This window comes from Thyridium curvatum (assembly GCF_004353045.1).
Source record: "Thyridium curvatum strain D216 chromosome Unknown NODE_85_length_178865_cov_78.098177, whole genome shotgun sequence".
NCBI lineage: Eukaryota > Fungi > Ascomycota > Sordariomycetes > Thyridiales > Thyridiaceae > Thyridium > Thyridium curvatum.
The window spans coordinates 128,067-148,806 of NW_022156840.1; the positions used below are offsets into that span (position 1 = coordinate 128,067).

Consider the following 20,740-nt stretch of genomic DNA (forward strand, 5'->3'; position numbering starts at 1 on the left):
TGACCTATAGGTTTTAGTCAGCTTCCTTCTTAGCTTGTTCTATTATAAGCTAGATTCTTTATATTCTTTTTTCTAAGACTTTAGGGTCTAGAATAGGCTTATTCTCTAATAATTCATCTAAGCTAGATATTAGGGTAGTAGAGGCACCCTCTCTTACCCTTTATATTTATTTCTATATTAGATTATATTAAAGGTATACTCTCTTCTTCCTGATTTCTTCTTATTCTTCTTATTGTTAATATTATAATTCTAGTTTTTCTAAATAGTAGATCTTATATATTATTATAATATAACTACTTATTAGTTATTCTAGGATATAGTTAATAGAGTAGTCGCCTCTTATTTATAAAGTGGCATACCCTTATATTATATTCTAGTGGTAGATCTTCTAATACTCTAAATCTTCCTCTAGATAAGTATATAATAGATGCTCTTTCTATTATTAAGGTATAAATTAATACTTCAACTTCTTTATTAGATGCCTTAAATACTTATTAAATATATAGATAGCCTATAAGACCTCTTAGTACTACTTATTTTAATAGTATAGTTATAGGTCTTTCTGTTCTTATATAGTTTCTTTTCTCTTCCTTATTACTACTTATTAGAGGGTTATTCTAAGAAGTATGATGACTATCTATTTTCCTATTAATATTAGTTATTATAAGATAGTTATAAGTTGCTTATTTTTTTCCTCTTTACTCTTTAGGATTAGGGTAAATAGGTTTTCTTCTCTTTCTTCTTATGCTTTAAGCTATACTTATATTTACTTACTATTATCTTCTATAGTTACTAAATAGTTATTATAACTTAGAAGGAATTTATTTCTACTATCTAAGTTATCTTCTAAGCCTACTTATACTATTTCTAGTAGAGTAGGCTTCTACTTCTAAGCACTAAGTATATATCATTCTCTAACTATAATAACCCTTAGCTACCTAGTAATCTTTAGAAACCATCCTAAGATTTCTTTATCTTATAGGTATACTAGATAGGAATTATTATAATATATAGTCTAATACTTACTATTATATATATTTCTTTAAGCTATATTTACTTATTATATTAGCTTAGGTATTCTTTCTTACTTTCTCTATTAGTAGTTATAGGTAAAATATCTCTTCTTACTATAGTTATAGTATATCTTATTATTATTATATTTTATAGTATTAAGTTCTATTAGTCTAATATATTAAATACTCCTCTAAGTAATAGTTTCTTTTTATTAATAGACCTTTCTTCTCTAGTTTAGGGTGTATACTATTCTTTATAGTAGTTATTAGTTTTTCTTTTTACTATATCTTTTCTAGAGCTAGTTATTAATTCTTATAGTAAGTGCTATATAACTTATAAAGTCTCTAGGCCTTTCTATCTTAGTAAGTTTATCTTTTATAGCATCCTTTAGTCTATTATAGAAGGCTACTATAAGTAGTTCTACATCCTATTCTAGGTAACTTATTACTTATTAGAACTTTATTAAATATTAGGTTACTAATCTAGTTTATTATAGGTTTTAGAGCTGTCTTTCTATAGCTTATTCTTTATTAGGGTCTCTAAACACTTCTTTTAGTCTGGCTATAAACTTCTTAAACCCTCTATTAAATATAGTGATAGTTTTTATATTATAATCCTTACTGTCATACTTTAGATAGTCTTATAGGATTAGTTTAAACTAAGTAAGTACTTCTTCTTCTAGATAATTTGCTATAAAGAGCACTTTATCTACTATAAGCTTATAGTCACCTAAATAATACTTAAGGTAGGTCTTTATTTAGATAAGCCATCCTTAGAGGTCCTCTTTCTTTCTACTAAACTTCCTAGATTTCTTATACTTCAGTCCTCCTTTTATAGCTTGACTTCCTTAGAGGCTGTTGACTTAGTTCCTAAGTTAAAGGATTTTATTATATGCTTATTCTATAGTAAAGGTAGGCCTAGTATTAGTAGAAGATACTTTTCCTAATATAGTTTCTGTAAATATTACTTAGAGTATAGTCTACTTACTAAATAAGAGTATTTAATATATAACAATCCTTAATTCTAAAAGATATGACTACTTTATTAGAACTAGAGATATATAGGTTTATATAAGTAGTAGGTAATAGATGTTACTAAGTATTAGTAGTTAATTATAGCTAAGATAGCTTTACTTAAAGGTACTTTATTAAATAAGATACTTTAAATATTAGAGAGCTATTTAGAGTAGGTATCTAAAGGTAGGCATATATCTATATATATAGATAATAGATTATAATAGATCATAGAGTGATCCTTAGTAAGTCTAACAGTGATCTATACCTAGATTACAGTATGATCTATCACAATCCCTTATAATAGATCACTATACTCTAGAATGATCTAATAGTCTATATGTTTCTGCCTATCTTATTATACTGACCACTCTTAGAGCAGTATTCTGTAGTAATATTAGTTGATTTTGTAATATATACTATAATATAGTATTATAGTATTACCTATATTAATAATACTAGTTACTAATTAATATATACTCTTAATAAGCTTCTCCTTTAAGTTAATAATATAATAGATAGTATTAGTATTATAGATAAAGTTGTCCTTTAATAGGTATGCTATAGTAATAAAGAAGCTTATTATAATATTTAAGAAGACTCTCTAAGAGGTCTTCTTAACTAAAATTATCTAGATATAGGCACTTCTAATTTATCTAGCCTTATTAGATCTCTAATCAGCTAGTAATAGCTTTACTAGCAACTTCTTAATCACTTTAATTAAGTTCTAATATTACTTCTATAGCTAATCTATCTCTATAATCTTCTGTAATATTCTTTCTAGCTTTCTCTAGATAAAGGGTAGTATATAGGCTGGCTTCTTCTCTAGATAGAGGGCCTAATACTGGTTCTTATTATACTTTATTCTATAAGAGTAGGTAGGTCTCTTATTATTAGAAGTCTTATCTTAAAGTATTAATTACTCTATTAATCTTTAGATAGGCTTTATTACTATATTAAATAATCTCTTAGCTAATCTCTTAACTATTACTATTATTATAAGTTATTATTAAAGCTAGTAAGTAAGTATATAGCTATCTAGAATCAACTCTTTTTAATTAAGAGTGTTTATATAGGTTTAGATAAAGATACTACTAACTTTATTAATGCTATTAATAGTAATAAGAAAGTCCTCTATAGGTTAATTATCTTAAATATTACTAATATTAATATTCTTAATATATTATAAGATCTATTTCTACTATTTAATCTATACTAATAGACTAGTAGATCTAGATAGTTATCTAACTTATTAGTATTAAGCTTAAGCTTATACTCTTATTTTAAAGCCTAATAACTTAAGATATTTCTTTAATACTATTAGTCTTACCTATATTAATCTAACTCTTAGTAATTACTTAATTACTTCTATTCTATTAGAGATCTATATAATCACTTATTATTATTCTTCTAATAACTTATTAAATAGAGCTATATACTACTTAGTTATTTAATAGATAAACTTATTTATCTTAATTAGCTTTTTATTCTTCTTCTTATATACTATATTTAGAATCTTTTATTTATCTAACTTTATATTAAAAAAGTCCTTTCTTATCTTAAACTCTAGATATATTATTATTAGTTATTCCTCTTAAAGTATTATTAAGAGAATAAAAAGAGATCTTAGATAATCTCTAAAAGACTCTAAAGTCTAATCTCTATCTAGATTAATATACTTTTAGATTTTATTATCTATAGCTTTAAGATAGATATATAAATACTATATATTCTAGTCTACTTTATTAGTAAGAATTACTATCTAGTTATTATCTAAATCCTTCTTAGCTATAATATTATAGTTAAATAATTAAAAAGATTAATTAAGTAATACTCTAGCTTAAGTAGAAGATTAATTAGATTATTATTATATTTTAAAGGGTTCTAGCCACTTCTTACTAAATTTAGCTATAGGAATCTATAACTCTATAGTCTAAATCTTATAATAATTACTCTAAACAGATAGACCTACTCTAATCTACTCAATCAGATATTAATCAAACTTATAACTATCAACTAAAGGTTAGATCAATTAAATTCTATTCATTAAGGTGTCTAATTCTAAGGGAGAAAAGGGGAAGGCTGCCAGGGGGGCCGCCGGCCCTTTAGAGTGGCCCTAAAGGGCGGTGTGGTTGGGCAGAGACAGCTCCACATACTAAATTTGCCCTGGGGTTGTCCTTAGTGGACCAGCCCCTTCTGACAGAAAGGGTTTGGTGATAAATCACCAAATACGGCGCTAAGAGGGATTGTGTTAGCAGCGGATTTGGTGATTTATCACCAAATGGATTGGTCCGTGCTAGCGCCCCCAGCCCGGCAGACGCTCTCATTGAGCCGCACAGATTGCATTAGACCTCGATTTGGTGATAAATCACCAAATGCTTTCAATCTGGGGAGGTGGGCGGCTCCACATTTGGGGCTATCAGAGTCTTTATCGGCCACACGGTAGAGTGGCGGAGGGGCAGCGCCCGCAGCAGACGTCGATGATTCCATTCCGTATTCCGTGGGGTCGGAACAGTTTCCCCCAAAAATTGTGTTGACTCACGACCAAGAGCACAATCGACGCCGGGTATATAACTGCTGCTTCGCAACCTCTGTTCCTCCTGGCCTGCCTTCTCTGGCTGTTCGATATTCCATTGCAACCCCTCGAGTCTTCAATTGATACCCCAGACTTCACCATGGAGGCTCTCAAGAAGACGTTCCAGCAGTGCAAGGCCGAGAAGCGGGTATGTGAACTCTTTCGTCTTTCTGCCCGCCATTATGGTGGCGACGGATGATTCTGGGAAGGCATGGCATTGCTAACCACGTATTTGTCGCAACAGTCAGCTCTCGTCACCTATGTCACGGCTGGCTACCCCAAGGCCGAGGATACGGTCGGCATCATGTTGGCCATGGAGCAGGGCGGCGCCGGTAGGTTGGGTCTCGTTGCCGGGATCGGAGAGGCCCTTTGCTAAGCATTGCTGAAACAGACATCATCGAGCTCGGTGTACCCTTCACCGACCCTATTGCGGACGGTCCGACCATCCAGACCGCCAACACGGTATGCCGATACTCGCAACCTGCCCTATCGTGCAGACCAGGCTAACAAGTTTTCTCTTCTCGTCTGCTAGATCGCCCTAGAGAATGGCGTCACCATCGCCACGACCCTCCAGATGATCCGCGATGCGCGGAAACAAGGTCTCCGGGCCCCGGTCCTGCTCATGGGCTACTACAACCCCATGCGCGCATACGGAGAGGAGAAGCTCATGCAAGACTGCAAGGAGGCCGGCGTCAACGGCTTCATCCTGGTCGACCTGCCGCCTGAGGAGGCCGTCACCTTCAGGAAACTCTGCGGCAGCGCAGCGTATGTTCTCACTGACCCTATTATCCTATTGTCACGAAACATATGCTAATTGGTTCTCCTTGTCGGGCAACAGTCTCTCCTACGTTCCCCTCATCGCTCCCGCCACCACCGACGCCCGCATGAAACTTCTCTGCCAGCTCGCCGACTCCTTCATCTACGTCGTCTCCCGCCAGGGCGTCACTGGCGCCCTCGGCACCATCAACGCCAACCTCCCCGACCTCGTCTCGCGTGTCAAGAAATACAGCGGCAACAAGCCCGCGGCCGTCGGCTTCGGCGTGTCGACCAGGGAGCACTTCCAGAGCGTGTCCCAGGTCGCCGACGGCGTCGTCGTAGGCAGCCAGATCATCACGACGCTGCGCACGGCCGAGGGCGACAAGTTCCAGGCCGTCAAAGACTATTGCAGCTACCTCGGCGGCCGCATCCCCGAGACGACGCGCGAGGTTGGCGTCATCGAGACCCTGGCCGCCGCCCAGGAGCCCATCGGCGAGGTCCACGTGGACGGCGTCGTCACCGGCGACGCCAGCAGCCGCGACAGCGACCTCGTCGCCCAGCTCGCCGCGATGCACGGCAAGATCCCCGACCGCTTCGGCGAGTTCGGCGGCCAGTACGTGCCCGAGTCGCTCATGGACTGCCTGTCGCAGCTCGAGGACGGCTTCAACAAGATCAAGGACGACCCTGAGTTCTGGAAGGAGTACCGGTCGTACTACGACTACATCGGCCGCCCGGGCCACCTGCACCTCGCCGATCGCTTGACGGAGCACGCCGGCGGCGCCAACATCTGGCTCAAGCGCGAGGACCTGAACCACACGGGCAGCCACAAGGTCAACAACGCCCTGGGCCAGGTCCTCCTGGCGCGGAAGCTCGGCAAGACCAAGATCATCGCCGAGACGGGCGCCGGCCAGCACGGCGTCGCCACCGCGACCCTCTGCGCCAAGTTTGGCATGCCCTGCACCGTCTTCATGGGCGCCGAGGACGTCCGCCGCCAGGCCCTCAACGTCTTCCGCATGAAGCTCCTCGGCGCCAAGGTCATCGCCGTCGAGGCCGGCTCGCGCACGCTGCGCGACGCCGTCAACGAGGCCCTGCGCTACTGGGTCGTCAACCTCGACGACACGCACTACGTCATCGGCTCGGCCATCGGGCCGCACCCTTTCCCGACCATCGTGCGCACCTTCCAGTCCGTCATCGGCCGCGAGACGCGCGAGCAGATGCTCGAGAAGCGCGGCAAGCTGCCCGACGCCGTGGTCGCCTGCGTCGGCGGCGGCTCCAACGCCGTGGGCATGTTCTACCCCTTCAGCGGGGACGAGAGCGTCAAGCTGCTCGGCGTCGAGGCCGGCGGCGACGGCATCGAGACGTCGCGGCACTCGGCGACGCTGGCGGCGGGGACCAAGGGCGTGCTGCACGGCGTCCGGACGTACGTGCTGCAGAACCCGGACGGGCAGATCCTCGACACGCACTCGGTCTCGGCGGGGCTGGACTACCCGGGCGTGGGACCCGAGCTGGCGCAGTGGAAGGACAGCTCGCGGGCCAAGTTCATCGCCGCGACGGACGCGCAGGCGTTCGCGGGCTTCCGGCTCATCAGCCAGCTCGAGGGCATCATCCCGGCGCTCGAGACGGCGCACGCCGTCTACGGCGCCGTGGAGCTGGCCAAGACGATGAAGCCCGGCGAGGATATCGTCATCTGCCTCAGCGGCCGGGGCGACAAGGATGTGCAGAGCGTGGCGGACGAGCTGCCGAGGTTGGGGCCTGAGATTGGTTGGGATCTGCGGTTTTAGAGAGGAGGAAAGGAGATGGGCATGGGAACGGGAATGGGGAATGGGAATGTCGATATCCAGTTGGGGGTTGGGGGTTTGGAGGTGGGACTGATGGGTCAAGGTAGATAAAAAAGATTCAAATGGACGGCATGGACTTTGAAGTCATATAGAATTGTGTCGTTTGGGAGTTTGGTGAATACAGAAAAATAGTGCATCCTTCAAATATTTGGAATATTTAGATAGATGGCCTTGGGGTTTGCGTTGCCTTGCTATCTCGAGGCAATAGCCCTGCTTTGTTCGGGTTTATACATATTGATACAAAGTGACATGGTCTGAAGATGGTACAGGATAGTACAGCATGCCATTTTCCGATCTTGTACATGCGTGCCGGTCTCACATCTCACTTCCTCGGCTCCTCCTTCATGAACCCTTCCTCCCCGCCCAGGTCAAACTCCTCCTCCCCGTCGATCATCCGCTGCGTCTCCTCGACAAGGCTCTCCCCCGTGACGCCCTCCGCCGCGAGCTCCGCCGGCACGCCCAGCTCCTCTTGCACCTTGGGCGGCAAGCCCAGCGCCGCCCGCTCGGCCGCGAACCGCTGCCGCACGGCCTCGGTCTGCATGATCCGCCACCGCAGCTTCCAGCCCCAGGGGCCCAGCTCGCGCAGCCGCGCGGCCTTGCCGCCGAGCAGGTACTCGTCGAGCCCGCCCTCCTTGTCGACGGTGCGCAGGACGCGCGTCGTGGCGCGCGTGCGGACCCAGGCGGCCAGGGCCGCGGACCAGAGGCGCTTGCGCTGCACGTTGGGCCGCCAGGCGCGGCGGTTCTTGATCTCGTTGCGCTCCGAGACGGTGTTGCCGAAGCGGATCCGCGCGCTGCCGTAGAGGCCCCCGTTGGACTGCTTGTAGACGGGCCGGTCGCCGAGGGGGTAAGGCGGGATGTGCGGCTGGTGGGCTGTCGGGGAGGGGATGGGGGGTTCCGTCGGGGAGAGGGTCTGCTGCTTGTAGAGCGCGGCGGGGTGGGATGTGAATGTCCTCCTGGGCGTGATGGATGTCGTCTGGTTGGTGAAGATGCGCCGGGCGGCGGCGGCGAGGGAGGAGGGTGTGGTGGTGCGTGTTATTGAGGCCATTTTTGGCGGTGTGAGCTCGTTGTTTGGAGCTCTGTGCGGGTGAGGATGTTTTATGAGATTGGCATATCGGTTGCTGAAGTAATCACAGGCTCAATTGGAGGGTGTGAAGTTTGGGTTCTGCTTGAGCTTGAGCTCCTTGGATGGTGGTGATGGGATCGGCTGTTCTAATGTTGAACATGAAATTTCGATGGAGACATCGGCGATTGTGTTATTCCGTTCAGTGTCGTTATCAACAATCAATATTGATCCTGGGCTCAAAATGTCAGGCTCACAGGGCGCGGCCTACTGAATAATTAGCGCTTCCGATAAGCACTTTCCAGCACCTCGAGACTTTTCAGTGGGGGGGGGTGTTGATAACCACGGTAAAAACAGACCGCCCGCCTTATCCAGAGCGCCCCACGGGCGATACCCGCTTGCCCGGCTATCACGTAGGGAGTCAACAAGCCGCGGAAAACCTACCCTGCAAAGATTGAACTGCCAGCTGCACCTCGGATACGACGAGAGGAGTCTCTTGTGTATAAGGAGGAGGTGTGGGACACTCCATAAGATGCTGCCTCCCATCGACGAAGCTGTCCTGCAGCAGAACCCCGACTTTGCGGCTCTGTACAAGACGCTGACCACGGCGGTGCTCAACGACGATGGCTCGACAAAGGCAGATCACTCTCGCAAGGAGAGGGAGGCCGTGCAAAAGGTACCACTACTTGCTCCCATCATCCAATACCCTCTGTTGACACCCAATGCGTTGATAGGAACTCCAATCACACCGCTTGAAGTCCGCAAAGCAGCACCTCCTCGCCCAGGCCCTATCCTCCGCCACACCCCCGGACGCAGCAGCAGCGAAGCCGCCCACAGCCGGCCCGCGCCGCGGCCCCCGAGCCCAACTGCCGACACCTGCCGCAGCAACCACCCCGACCGCCGCCGACATCTCCCCCGAGCTCCTCGAGCTGCTCATCCTCCTCCCGCAACTCCTCGAAGAAGCCAACACGCTCCCCGCAGAGTCGACAGCGCTCCTGCTCTCCACGCCGCCCTTCTCCTCCCTCCCGGACCTCCTCCCGCAGCTCGCGCCCCTCGTCTCCTCCACCCTGCACTCGGCCGCCCTCTCCCTAGCCCGCATCGCCAACCCGACCACAAACCCATCCTATCTCCACCGCTCCATCCCGGCCCTCCCGTCGCACGCCGCCTCCCTGTCCGGCCCGGCGCTCGCGTCCGCAAAGTCAGACCTCACCACCTCGCGCCTCAAGACCGCCGCCGCGGCCGCAGACCTCCTCTCCGCGCAGACCAGCGTCCTGACGACGCTCCTGCGCTCCGTGGAGGCCAAGCACGGCACCGTCGCGCGCTCCCTCGAGCTCCGGGCCGAGGACGTCGCGCTCGCGGCGCAGAGGGCCGAGGTCCGCGCCGACACGGCGCTCTGGACGGCCCGGCGCGACGTGTACTCGCCCGCGGCGCGGTCGGCGCTGCGGGGCTACGCGGCGCACCTGCGCGACAGCACCCTGCGCATGGAGGAGAGCCTGCGGACCCTCGAGGCGCAGCTCGGGGAGTACGGCGTCTCGGCCGGCGGTGAGGGGGAGAAGGGGCGACGCCGGGACGGTAGCGGCGGCGGCGGCGGCGGCGAGGGCAAGGAGCGGACCATGCGCGAGATGGCGAGGGTGTACCGGGAGATGGGGAAGCAGTTGGAGGAGGTGAGGGGCGATTTGGAGAGGCTTGGGAAGGCGTGATGATGGTGGAATGTGCTGTGGCTATGGCTATGACCCTTCATGACTTTATGGTATGTCCGAATGCAGTTGTACGATCACTTCTTGTTTGCTAGAGGCGCGTTTTGGTTGTCACGAGTAATAATGAGCTGAGAAATAATGCAAACGCATCAAGAACTTAGGATATCATGAACATGCTCTTGGTACATTTTTGTGCGTGTCGTCTATCTAGATGCAAAGCCTCCCCCCCCCAAGATGTGGTCTATCCATCCCAGTGATTAGACAAAAGGAGAAAAGGGCTAAGATCCACCCACGATATCTCACACCGTCTTGCTACGTCACATACATACAACCATCATCACGAACGTCACCCCGCCCTCCTCGACAAAAGGGGTAGCCGCCGACTTAACCCTTGACCTTGAAGATGGACTCGGCCAGGCGGCCGACGTTCTCGCTGGTGATGCCGGCGACCGAGATGCGGCCGTTGCGGGTGGCGTAGACGGAGTGCTCCTTGGCCAGGGCGTCCATCTGCTCGGGGCTCAGGCCGGTGTAGGCGAACATGCCGATCTGGGAGGTGATGTGGGACCAGTCGTGCTTGGAGCCGAGCTTCTCGAGGTTCTCGCGCAGCAGGGCGCGCATGCGGATGATGCGGTCGGCCATGCCCTTGACCTCGCCGAGCCACTCCTCGTACAGCTCCGGGTCGTTGAGGATGGTCGAGGCGAGGCGGGCGCCGTGGATGGGCGGGTTCGAGTACATGGGGCGCACGAGGATCTTGACCTGGCTGTCGACGCGCTTCTTCTCCTCGGCCGACTCGGTGACGAGGGAGAAGGCGCCGATGCGCTCGCCGTAGAGACCCTAGATCGCGGTCAGTCACACACCGATTCGAAATTCGCCACATCGACATCGACGAGGACGACGACGAAGACGAAGACAATGGCTTACCATGTTCTTGGCAAAGGACTGGGCCAGGCAGATCTGGTGGCCGTTCTCGACAAAGTGGCGGACGGCAAAGGCGTCCTTGTTGGTGTCGCCGCTGGCGAAGCCCTGGTAGGCCATGTCGAAGAAGGCAAAGTGGCCCTGGGCCTTGACGGCCTGCTCGATCTCGCGCCACTGCTGCTCGGTGGGGTCGACGCCGGTGGGGTTGTGGGCGCAGGCGTGGAAGAGGAAGATGCTGCCCTTGGGCGCGGCCTTGATGTCGGCGACCATGCCCTCAAAGTCGAGGCCGATGGTGTCCTTGTTGTAGTAGCGGTAGTTCTGGACCTGCAGGCCGGCGTCGTCGAAGACGGCCTTGTGGTTGGCCCACGACGGCGTGGGGATGTAGATGGTCTTGTTGCCCGGGTAGAAGCGCTCGAGGAAGGCGGCGCCGATGCGCAGGGCGCCTGTGCCCGAGATGGACTGCGTGATGACGAGGTTCTCGAGCGCGGGGCTGCCCTTGCCGTAGGCCAGCTCGGCGGCGGCCTTGGTGAACTCGGGCACGCCGGTGATGCCGGCGTACTCGTGGTTCATCTTGGCGTCGACGACCCTCTTCTCGGCCTTGAGGACGGAGGGCAGGACGTAGGGCTTGCCCTGGTCGTCGCGGTAGGCACCGACACCTGGTGTGGGGGGGGAAGAGTCATCCGGTCAGCTCTTGTCGCCAGCGAGAGGTCAGTACACATGGTTCGGGAGTGTTTCATACCAAGGTTGATCTTCTTGGGGAAGCTGTCGGCCTTGAAGGCCTCAGTGACACCTGTTGGGAGCTTGTTAGCTATCGCTGCGGTGGGGATCATTGCTCGTGGAAGCTCGTGGAGTCATACCCAGAATGGCCTGATATTGGGCGAGGGCGGCTTTAGCAATTGCGGTCGTAACGGGCACATGGGACAGTAAAACTTACATCCTGCGGTCTGTTAGCTACAATTGAACCATTCTGCCATGTATCACAGGGCTGCATTGACTTACAGGAGGACCCTGCTGGACATTGGCCCAGGTGGAAGCTGGGCGCAAAGCCATGTTGAAGGCGGCGACGCGGCGCACGGCCGGGCGAGCTGCTATTCTGGCAGAAGACAGCATCTTGGGTGGAATGACGTATGACGAGAAGAAAATAAACGCAACGAGGCTTGATGAGTGAGCCCTTTTGGAGGATGATGGAGTATGACCCTTTCGCTATCGAAGAGTTGGAGGACAATGACACAAATCTGACAAAATCGGGGGTGGGCGAGTTTGGCGCAGGACGAAATCGGAGGACGAGCTGGAGGTGTAGCGTGGTGTCTAGCTCCGGTCTCCACAAAAATCAATGTCGAGACTCGACAGTGCCCCTGTAAAAGCTGGTCAGACACTGCAGGGCTTCGCAGGCATGTGAATTGCGCGAAAAAAAAAAATCATTCTGGGGTCCGGATCAACGGGCAGCGAAGACAGGGATCCGCCAGGCTTGGGGTCATTGGCGCGCTAATCGCCCCGGAACAAGAGTCTCCAGGCTACTCCAGAGCGACCACGACATCGAAACAGGGGCCCTTGGCAGCAAAACGACGTGCGATTCCGGCGGTCACCGTAGCGAGCTCTCGGGCCTAAGGCGCCTCCACTCATGAAATAATCCTTGCAGGGCCCTGTTCAGCAATTACGGACACATGGAAAGCATCCAGCGATTGACATCTAGATACAAAGGCATTATGCATTCCCATATGGCCTCCATTCAGCATCTGAGTCAAGTGCTGCCAACGAGATCTCCCTTCCAGTGTACCGCCTCCAACTTAGTTACTTGAAGGGATTGATCACGGTGTGGGGACATCAATAACATAGCGATTATATCTTGAAATGATGTGTAGCTCAAGCAATCTCCTTGTGCCTCTTTCCCGTCGTGCCGATAGAGCTCATTCAGTCACGTCCCAGTCCGTGCCTTGTCATAAGATTCTGGAGACGATATTGACGGGTACGAGTCGATCAGAACATGGAGATGCACCGTTCGATGACCTCGATAACCTCGGTGACTACGTCCCGAAGCGCCTGATACCTGAATGGGAGCCTACATGTTGGTGTATTGATCCTTTGGTATCGGGCATGCTCTGATCCAGGTCTGGCGGCCCTGGCAACATCCGGCACCGGCGGGAGGCGGCGAATAGGCTTACTGGTATAAGCCCGCAGCAACAGTTGCGAGTCATCAAAACTTTACCGTCCTCCACCTCGAAACTGACCGTCGGGTCCCGACCCTCAGAGATGATGTTGACGAATCTCCTCTGGAGGAAAGTGATACAATTCCGAGCATTGACGAGTGGGGTGAAAAAGAGCTGCGTCTGGCTTTGGATCGAACTGGTGATTGTGGCATTCCATACACTACCTAGGTAAATCCAGGCTTCGAACATGGGATGACACTTGGTGCTCATGATTCCAGAGAACGAGGTTATAATTCACGTCATCTGGTGCCGCGAGGTGAGGAGAGAGTTGTCCCTGTGGTTGTATAATGCCTATCCCTTTCGACGCCGTGACTGCAGTCACATGTATGACTTGTCCTCTTCAGTAATCAAGATCCCTGCTGAACCCTGCCTCCATCAGTCTCATTAGTTGAAAATAATGAAAATCATGTAACTACAGTTGCAACGTCGAAAGAGATACCAAGATACCGTTTACACTACACAGGGGTGGTTGTTGGTATCGCCACGCAAGATATGATATGCCGCCTCAGCGTAGGGCCCTCCGGCGGCAGATGCGGTGAACTGTTCACCGATCGCAGCCTTGTCGCCGATTCCGTGTACAGACTCCATATCGCTCGATATCTCACTGTAATATTGTAGAGTGGTGGTTGGTCGGTCTTTGATGCGATGCGTTCGTCAAGGGGTGATCAACAAGACTTCGACGGCTCGAGCCACACTTTTTTCTCATCCCCTGGTGGTTTCGCTTTGCCAGAAGTGTCAAAAATGTATAGCAGGTCTACTCATCTCTGACAGTCCCTGACACCAGACCAGCCTCACCTGGTGTCCTCCTGTCCACAACATATAGATCGAGTCTTTTGCAACCACTGACTCAACGTTATGCAATTGATTGTCCCGTAGTGCTACATACATCATGTAATCTCCATAGCTGAAACAAGAAAAAAATGAGAGAACACGGTAAATAGGATGGATGGGAGGAAACCTCCGGCTTGGACTTGGTAGTGTCTTTCATCTCTGCATTGTACCGTGCCATACCTCCTTCCCAATCCCACGCCGCCATATTCCCCATCTCTCCTTGAACCATGAGCAAGCCTGAAAATCTATCAGATCGCATTCCAAGCGTCCAGCGCCAACCCCGAGGCAGGAAATAATTGAAACCATGCGGGAAAGCTCGGATCATTGGCGTCCCTACCCGCACTGCCTTACCTTCTTTTGCTTGCCTCAGGTTGGTAGTTGCACTTCTGTTGATAAAGGCCACTTCCTTCTTGCCCAGACAAGTCCTCATTGGATTCATATTCTGAAGAGGTAGGTATCTAATAGAGAGTGGATGAGCTTGTTCTGATTGAAGAGACAACCTTCATCACTTCGCTCAGTTATCCCTCTCAATAAGGGCACCAAGGTCGAGCTTAATAGCACCAAGACGCTCCAAAAAAACAACAAAAAATACTAGGAGAGGACCTAAACACTTTTAGATGCGGCCGGAATCGAACCAGCTACTCCTGGGTTTTGAATAATGAGAACCCAGGTATGTAACCACTTACACCACGCAGCTCTGAAAGGTTTGAGCTAAATTGCCAATATATAGCCTTCCAGTCGAAGAAACGATGTATTCACAGATCTGCACATGGCACACCGATTCCAAATTTGAGCCGGATCACGATAACACCGGCAGCCCATGGCTAGCTATACATGCCAGCATACCCAACGCCATTGATCCCAGCTTTCCCGCATGGTTTCAATTATTTCCTGCCTCGGGGTTGGCCACGCTCTGGTGGCAGGTTGGATGACTTTCCCTTTCTCGATGACCAAATATCAAAAGGCCAGTGGCGCGGCTTAGGGACGGTGCTGCAAGCTCTCGCGGCAACGAGGTTGGAACATCGAATCTCAGAATTTGTCGTCGACACCCATTCGCTCGATACAGGCTTGCCAGACCGCATATTTGATAGAGAGTCCGAAACCTTTTCAAAGCTTCTCCGCTGCACTCCGTATCCCGGGTCTCCGCCACCTGGATCTCGCCTTCTGCGTCAGCAGGAAAATTGGAGAGCGTGACTGACCCAAGTTCGTCAATTTCGAGCCCGGTCTACTATGGCAGTCTCTTTGCAACGCCGTTGAAATAGAGAATTTCAGACTTAGGACCGACTTTATGAAAGGGAATGGTTGGCATGACGAGCGAGCCCGCGGCCCGTCGATCCGATTTCGCTCTGTGTCTTTGCGGAACATTTTGCCTGTGGAGAAATGGTCGTGTTTGAAGCACTTTGGGCTGTCCGGATTTTACATCAACCAACACGACCTTGTCTCGATCTTCGCTGCACTACCTGACACCTTACGATCCGTGGAGCTAAGTTTCCTCTCTTTTGCTCGCGGCCAGGGCGATCACCGGGCGCTTCTGAGCGAGATGCGCAGTGCACTGCCCTGGGGCAATCGACCCGTCCACGAACGCCCCATAGTATCGATAAGAATGGAAGACTGGATAATAAAATTGGGAAGAGCCGCTTGGGTTCGCGAAGAGGTTGGTGCGTTTCTTTATGGAGATGGACCAAATCCGTTTGGTAATGAGGGCGAGAGCTGCCCAGATTTTATCCGTGTCGGCTTCGACGTCCAGCGCGACGAGTTTGATACCTGTTTCGAACGGCCCAATGTGATGACGGCTGTGCTCATTCGATTGGGTTATCTCGACGGCAGTCCATGGGACTATGAGGATTGGGACGAGTTGCCCAGTGAGAGCGATTCTGCAACGGAATAGCACGCGGAACAGGGAACGATTCTTTGTTCGTACTTCATGATATGTATTATATGTATTGCACTTTAGCTAGCGCAAAACCTTCCAGTACTTCCTTCACCAGGTTCTGGCTTAATATCACATCTCTAACAGTCCCGACTATCCTTAACCGAACCGCTTCCATTACGACTGGCCGCCATGCTCCGCCCTCTCCACGTCCGCATCCTCGGCCTTGCGCTCCGCCTCGTGAATGAGAGCCGTGTTCAGCCCCGCCGCCCGGATCTCGAGGTACCTCTTGCGCGCGGACGGCGCAAACAGGGGCGCCTCCTTTCCAAACATGAGGTCCATGTCCTCGAGCGCCACGTTCTTGGTCTCGGGCACGAAGACGTAGGCGAAGCAGAAGGCGACGACGGTGCACGTGCCGAAGAAGATGAAGGTGCCGTAGGTGATGGCCTTGATCATGTAGGGCAGCGAGTAGACGACGATGAACTGGGCGAGCCACTGCATGCAGACCGAGAACATCATGCCGAGCGTGCGGATGCGGTTGGGCAGCACCTCGGACGCGAAGATCCAGGGGATGCCGTTCCACGAGAAGCCGTAGAAGATGGCGTAGAGGTAGATCATGGCCAACGCGGCGTTGCTGCCGGCGTCCTGCTTGGCGCGCCCCTCGAAGGAGCCGCTGAGCTTGGAGTAGCCCGCCAGGTAGAACATGGCGACCATGGCGCCGACGGCGCCGACGAGCAGCGCGGACCGCCGGCCGAAGCGGTCGACGAAGAAGACCATGAAGATGACGGTCGTGAACATCTTGACGAGGCCGTAGATGCCCGTGGCGAGGAGGCCGACGCTCGTGCCGGTGAAGCCGATGGCCTTGAGGATCGTTGCTGTGCGCAGGGTTAGGTTAGAGGGACGGATGGGACTGTGCCGTGGGACTTACGGGAGTAGTAGTTGATCGCGTTAATGCCAGTGAGGTTCTGGAGCAGCATCAGCAGGACGCTGATGATGACGCGGTTGCGGATGCCCTTGGCGCCGAGCTCGCGCAGGATCTGCAGGTTCGTGTCCTTGCCGCCGCTCAGCTCGAGCTCGTACGTCACGCTGGCCTGGATCTCGCCGAGCTCGGTGCTGATGTAGGCGTGGTCCTCGGGCAGGTTGCGGACCCAGCTGAGCGCCCTGCGCGCCTGCTCGCCGCGGTTCTTGGCGACGAGCCAGCGCGGCGACTCGATGAGGAAGGGCATGCTGATCAGGAGCAGGCCCGCGGGGATGAACTGCACGGCGACGGGGATGTGCCACTGGATGTCCCTCGCGGGGTCCATGTCCCGGTCCACGCCGTAGTTGACCCAGAACCCGAAGACGAGGGCGACCTGCAGCATGATCTCGAAGATCCCCACCAGGCGGCCGCGGATCAGCGCCGGCGAGCACTCGGAGATGTAGATGGGCAGCATGAGCGACGAGGCGCCGATCCCCAGCCCCGTCAGGGCGCGCCCCGCGTAGAGCAGGCCCAGCCTGCCGATCATCTGGAGGATGACGCCGATGATGAAGACGACGCCCGAGACCATGATGGTCGGCTTGCGGCCGAAGCGCTCGGCGACGAAGAAGCCGGCGATGCAGCCGAAGAAGGCGCCGGCCTGGAAGGTGGACACGATGTTGGAGGACAGGCCGGCCGTGTTGTTGTCCAGGCCGTAGGCCTTGCGGAAGGACGGCAGGCTCAGGGTGCCGCCGATGAAGGCCGAGTCGTAGCCGTACATGGCCGACGCCTGGACGTGTTAGTTTTGGTGTGCGGAATAGACCTGCGAGAGGGGTCGTGGTTGTAACATACCCAAGCAGCGGAGAAGGCTAGGACATAGGGCCTGTAGCCATAGACTTCCTTGGGGATGTTGGACCCCGGGTCCTCCTTCAATGCAAAAGGGTTCTTCATCTTCGGTGACCTAGTCGTGGAGGCTAAGGACGGTCAGGTCGGAGGATGGAATGGCAAACGTCGAAAGAAGGTTGAGCAGAAGAACATCCGGGGTGTGGAGGATAATATGTACGCCACGGGGAGACCGAGCTGCAATTCTTCCTACCCCAGATCCCCAAACCCCCAAACTGCAACCAATCCCCATCCATGTTCTCGCTAGCAGGGCTTGGTAGTCGGGGCAGACCCTAGGGGATAAAGACTCTTCCTGCCGTGGCGCCGTAGCGGACTGGGGGTCAGCACTTGGATGCATCAGGGTAGCTAGAGGGTGGGGAGCTCGGGGACGCTTGTGTAAATGCCGATGCAGAGGCAGAGTACTTGTTTCGGCAATTTCTCTTGACTTGACTGGCATTCCAGGGACTTGGATGCTTTGCTTATACGATACGATATTGCCACTTGATTTACACAGTAAACCATCTTGGGGCACATTTCACAGTCCACGCAAGCATCATGACGGACCAGTCAACAGCCCAGCTACCGGCATCAGCCCTGGCTTTGGCCCCGGCGAATCGATTAATCGGCAGGGTCGCCCTGATTACCGGCGGCGGGGGTGCAATCGGGCTAGAGACCGCCGGCCGTCTGCTTCAAGAAGGTGCTCGGGTCAGCCTTATCGACATCAGCCGCGAGGCTCTCGACAGAGCTGCCGCACACCTGCAAGAAACCATCCTTGCCAACGACCCGGCCGGCCGGAGTGCTAAAGACTGCATTCTTACCATCCAGGCCGATGTGACGTCGGAGCCTGAAGTGGCAGCGTACACGGAGAGGACCGTCAGCCACTTCGGCAGGCTCGACACCGCCTTTCTCAACGCCGGCATCAGCTACTCGTCGACCAGCATTTTCGACACCACTGCGGAGAGTTATGACAGGATTATGAATGTCAACGTCAAATCAGGTAGGTTCTGCACAAGCTTTTCCTTCTTCGTAGCAGGAAAAGAATGGCCGGGCACTAAAATGCGCCACCCGCAAAGCTTTCCTCGGAATCAAGCATTCCGCCAAGGCCATGCGCGACCTTGGCAACGGCGGCAGCATCATCCTCACGTCCTCCATCGCCGGCCTGCGAGGCACGCCGGGCCTCATCCTCTACTCGGGCTCCAAGTTCGCCCTGCGCGGCCTGGCGCTGACGGCGGCCTCGGAGCTCGGCCCGCACGGCATCCGCGTCAACACGATCCACCCCAGCGGCGTCGACTCGCCCATGTTCCGGGCCTCGTGGTCTGCGGAGAAGCTCGAGGAGCTCAGGAAGGCCATGCCCCTCGGGCGCTTCGCCCAGGTGTCTGACGTGTCGGGCGTGGTGGCGTTCCTGGCGAGTGACGATTCCCGGTTCATGACCGGCGGGTTCCTCAAGATTGACGGGGGCTGCGTGAGTTTTTAGCCGGATACCTTGCCCCGAACGAAGCGATAGTGTTTTTCTTCTATTTTACTTCTTGTGTCCACTATGGAAAATATCATCAGCGACTTAGAGTGGAGATAATTATGAAGTAAGCCGACTCCGGTTTGCAGCGTCGGCCAAATCCATTGAAATTACGGAGGAGCATTTGTATTCACTAAATCCACAAATGCGGAGAAAGGGGCCGGGGAAGGATTTCTTGGTCAAGTTTTTGGGTCACCGCCGAGACAAGTAGCTGTGGGAAAAACACAGATCCACCTAGTTACCAGACCGGGAATAACAAGTCGGAGGACAACCGGTGCAAATCCGGCTGAGCAACTCAACCTTTAGAGTCTGGTTCTACTTGTACCTAGGTAGGCAGCGGTAGGTATCTCAGGGGTGTCAGACTCTCCCCCGTCAGACACCGTGTCGGTATGGGGTGATCCTCCAGTTCTCTCCCCGGCCGCATAATCCCCAGTCACCATGCCTCCAGCTCTGGCCAACAAGTGGGCAGTCGCCACGATATCCCTGGGCCAGCACCCGTCGCACACGCTCGAGCGCAAGCTGCGCGCCGCCCGGGACCACGGCTTCCAGGGCGTCGAGCTCACCTACTCGGACCTCGCGCAGCACGCCGCCGCCCACGCCCAGCCCCTGCTGGCCTCGGCCGCGCAGGTCCGCGCCCTCGCCTCCGCCCTGTCCCTCTCCGTCATCTCCCTCGCCGCCCTCAAGAACTTCGAGGGCAACCGCGCCGCCCCGCTGGCCGACCGGCTCGCCCTGGCGCGCGAGTGGGCAGAGGTCGCCGCCGCCGCGGGCGCGGGCTGCGTCCAGGTGCCCTCGCAGTTCCTGCCGGCCTCCGCGGGCGACGAGGACACGGTCGTGCGCGAGCTGCGGGCCCTGGCCGACCTGGCGGCGGGTTACGGGCTCGACGTCGCGTACGAGGCTGTCGCGTTCGCGGCGCACAACGCCCTCTGGCAGGACGGGCTGCGCATCCAGCGCGCCGTAGGCCGGCCCAACTTCAAGCTGTGCATGGACTCGTTCCACGTCCATGCGCGTCTGTGGGGTGATGCGTGCGCGTCGGACGGCCGGAGAGCCGGAGGCGGGGAGGTTCTGCGTGAGTCCATGGCCGAGTTTGTGAGGGCGTGTCCGAAGGAGAGCGTCTTATACATGCAGCTGTCGGATGCGTCCAGGTTCGACCCACCGCTCGCGAGGGACGATCCTGCGCTCTATGTGCCGGGGTTGGAAGTTCCGGACCCTCGCCTCCTCTGGTCCAGGACGCGGAGGCCTTTTCCTCTCGAGGAGCCCGGGTATTTCCCCATGGTGGAGATCGCGCACGCGTGGCTCGTCGAGTACGGTTGGCAGGGCTGGATGTCCCTGGAGGGGTTTCTGGCAGAGACCAAGGATGAGCAGAACGGCCCTGAAGTGATGGCTGCACGAGCTAGGAAGTCGATCGATAATCTTCTGGGACAGCTTTCTCGCTCGTAAACAGATCGTTTAGAACGCGGTTTCGGACAGAAAGATGTTCAGAGCACGGAAACTTGCCTAACCAGACCCCATGATCTCGAGTCGTTCCTAGGAGACTTTTGAGGATCACTCGAGGGATCAGATCCCGCCACTGCATAAAGCCTCTATGAGAATTGCCTGTCCCCGAGAGATTCCAAT

General features: G+C 52.4%; 8 protein-coding genes across 8 annotated transcripts; 5 read left to right on the forward strand and 3 right to left on the reverse strand.

The window, feature by feature from the left end:
• Window positions 1-4,702: 4,702 nt before the first annotated feature.
• Window positions 4,703-7,139, forward strand: E0L32_010511 (uncharacterized protein; the record flags this gene model as incomplete). The annotated part of the gene is made up of 5 exons (XM_031133137.1): window positions 4,703-4,750; window positions 4,847-4,934; window positions 4,994-5,064; window positions 5,135-5,367; window positions 5,441-7,139. 5 exons carry the CDS (start codon window positions 4,703-4,705, stop codon window positions 7,137-7,139), a joined length of 2,139 nt encoding a protein of 712 aa, XP_030989535.1.
• A 379-nt stretch (window positions 7,140-7,518) lies between these two features.
• E0L32_010512 (uncharacterized protein) lies at window positions 7,519-8,241 on the reverse strand (the record flags this gene model as incomplete). Its single annotated transcript, XM_031133138.1, has 1 exon — window positions 7,519-8,241. One exon carries the CDS (start codon window positions 8,239-8,241, stop codon window positions 7,519-7,521), a length of 723 nt encoding a protein of 240 aa, XP_030989536.1.
• Window positions 8,242-8,788: 547 nt separating this feature from the next.
• Window positions 8,789-9,956, forward strand: E0L32_010513 (uncharacterized protein; the record flags this gene model as incomplete). The annotated part of the gene is made up of 2 exons (XM_031133139.1): window positions 8,789-8,932; window positions 8,991-9,956. 2 exons carry the CDS (start codon window positions 8,789-8,791, stop codon window positions 9,954-9,956), a joined length of 1,110 nt encoding a protein of 369 aa, XP_030989537.1.
• Window positions 9,957-10,337: 381 nt separating this feature from the next.
• On the reverse strand, window positions 10,338-11,978 carry E0L32_010514 (uncharacterized protein; the record flags this gene model as incomplete). The annotated part of the gene is made up of 6 exons (XM_031133141.1): window positions 10,338-10,787; window positions 10,875-11,524; window positions 11,608-11,658; window positions 11,726-11,755; window positions 11,803-11,812; window positions 11,868-11,978. The coding sequence occupies 6 exons, from the start codon at window positions 11,976-11,978 to the stop codon at window positions 10,338-10,340; spliced, it is 1,302 nt and encodes a 433-aa protein (XP_030989538.1).
• Window positions 11,979-15,194: 3,216 nt separating this feature from the next.
• On the forward strand, window positions 15,195-15,794 carry E0L32_010515 (uncharacterized protein; the record flags this gene model as incomplete). The annotated part of the gene is made up of 1 exon (XM_031133142.1): window positions 15,195-15,794. The coding sequence occupies one exon, from the start codon at window positions 15,195-15,197 to the stop codon at window positions 15,792-15,794; it is 600 nt and encodes a 199-aa protein (XP_030989539.1).
• A 159-nt stretch (window positions 15,795-15,953) lies between these two features.
• On the reverse strand, window positions 15,954-17,682 carry E0L32_010516 (uncharacterized protein; the record flags this gene model as incomplete). Its single annotated transcript, XM_031133143.1, has 3 exons — window positions 15,954-16,651; window positions 16,705-17,521; window positions 17,584-17,682. 3 exons carry the CDS (start codon window positions 17,680-17,682, stop codon window positions 15,954-15,956), a joined length of 1,614 nt encoding a protein of 537 aa, XP_030989540.1.
• Window positions 17,683-18,168: 486 nt separating this feature from the next.
• Window positions 18,169-19,087, forward strand: E0L32_010517 (uncharacterized protein; the record flags this gene model as incomplete). The annotated part of the gene is made up of 2 exons (XM_031133144.1): window positions 18,169-18,610; window positions 18,687-19,087. The coding sequence occupies 2 exons, from the start codon at window positions 18,169-18,171 to the stop codon at window positions 19,085-19,087; spliced, it is 843 nt and encodes a 280-aa protein (XP_030989541.1).
• Window positions 19,088-19,564: 477 nt separating this feature from the next.
• Window positions 19,565-20,563, forward strand: E0L32_010518 (uncharacterized protein; the record flags this gene model as incomplete). The annotated part of the gene is made up of 1 exon (XM_031133145.1): window positions 19,565-20,563. The coding sequence occupies one exon, from the start codon at window positions 19,565-19,567 to the stop codon at window positions 20,561-20,563; it is 999 nt and encodes a 332-aa protein (XP_030989542.1).
• Window positions 20,564-20,740: the final 177 nt, after the last annotated feature.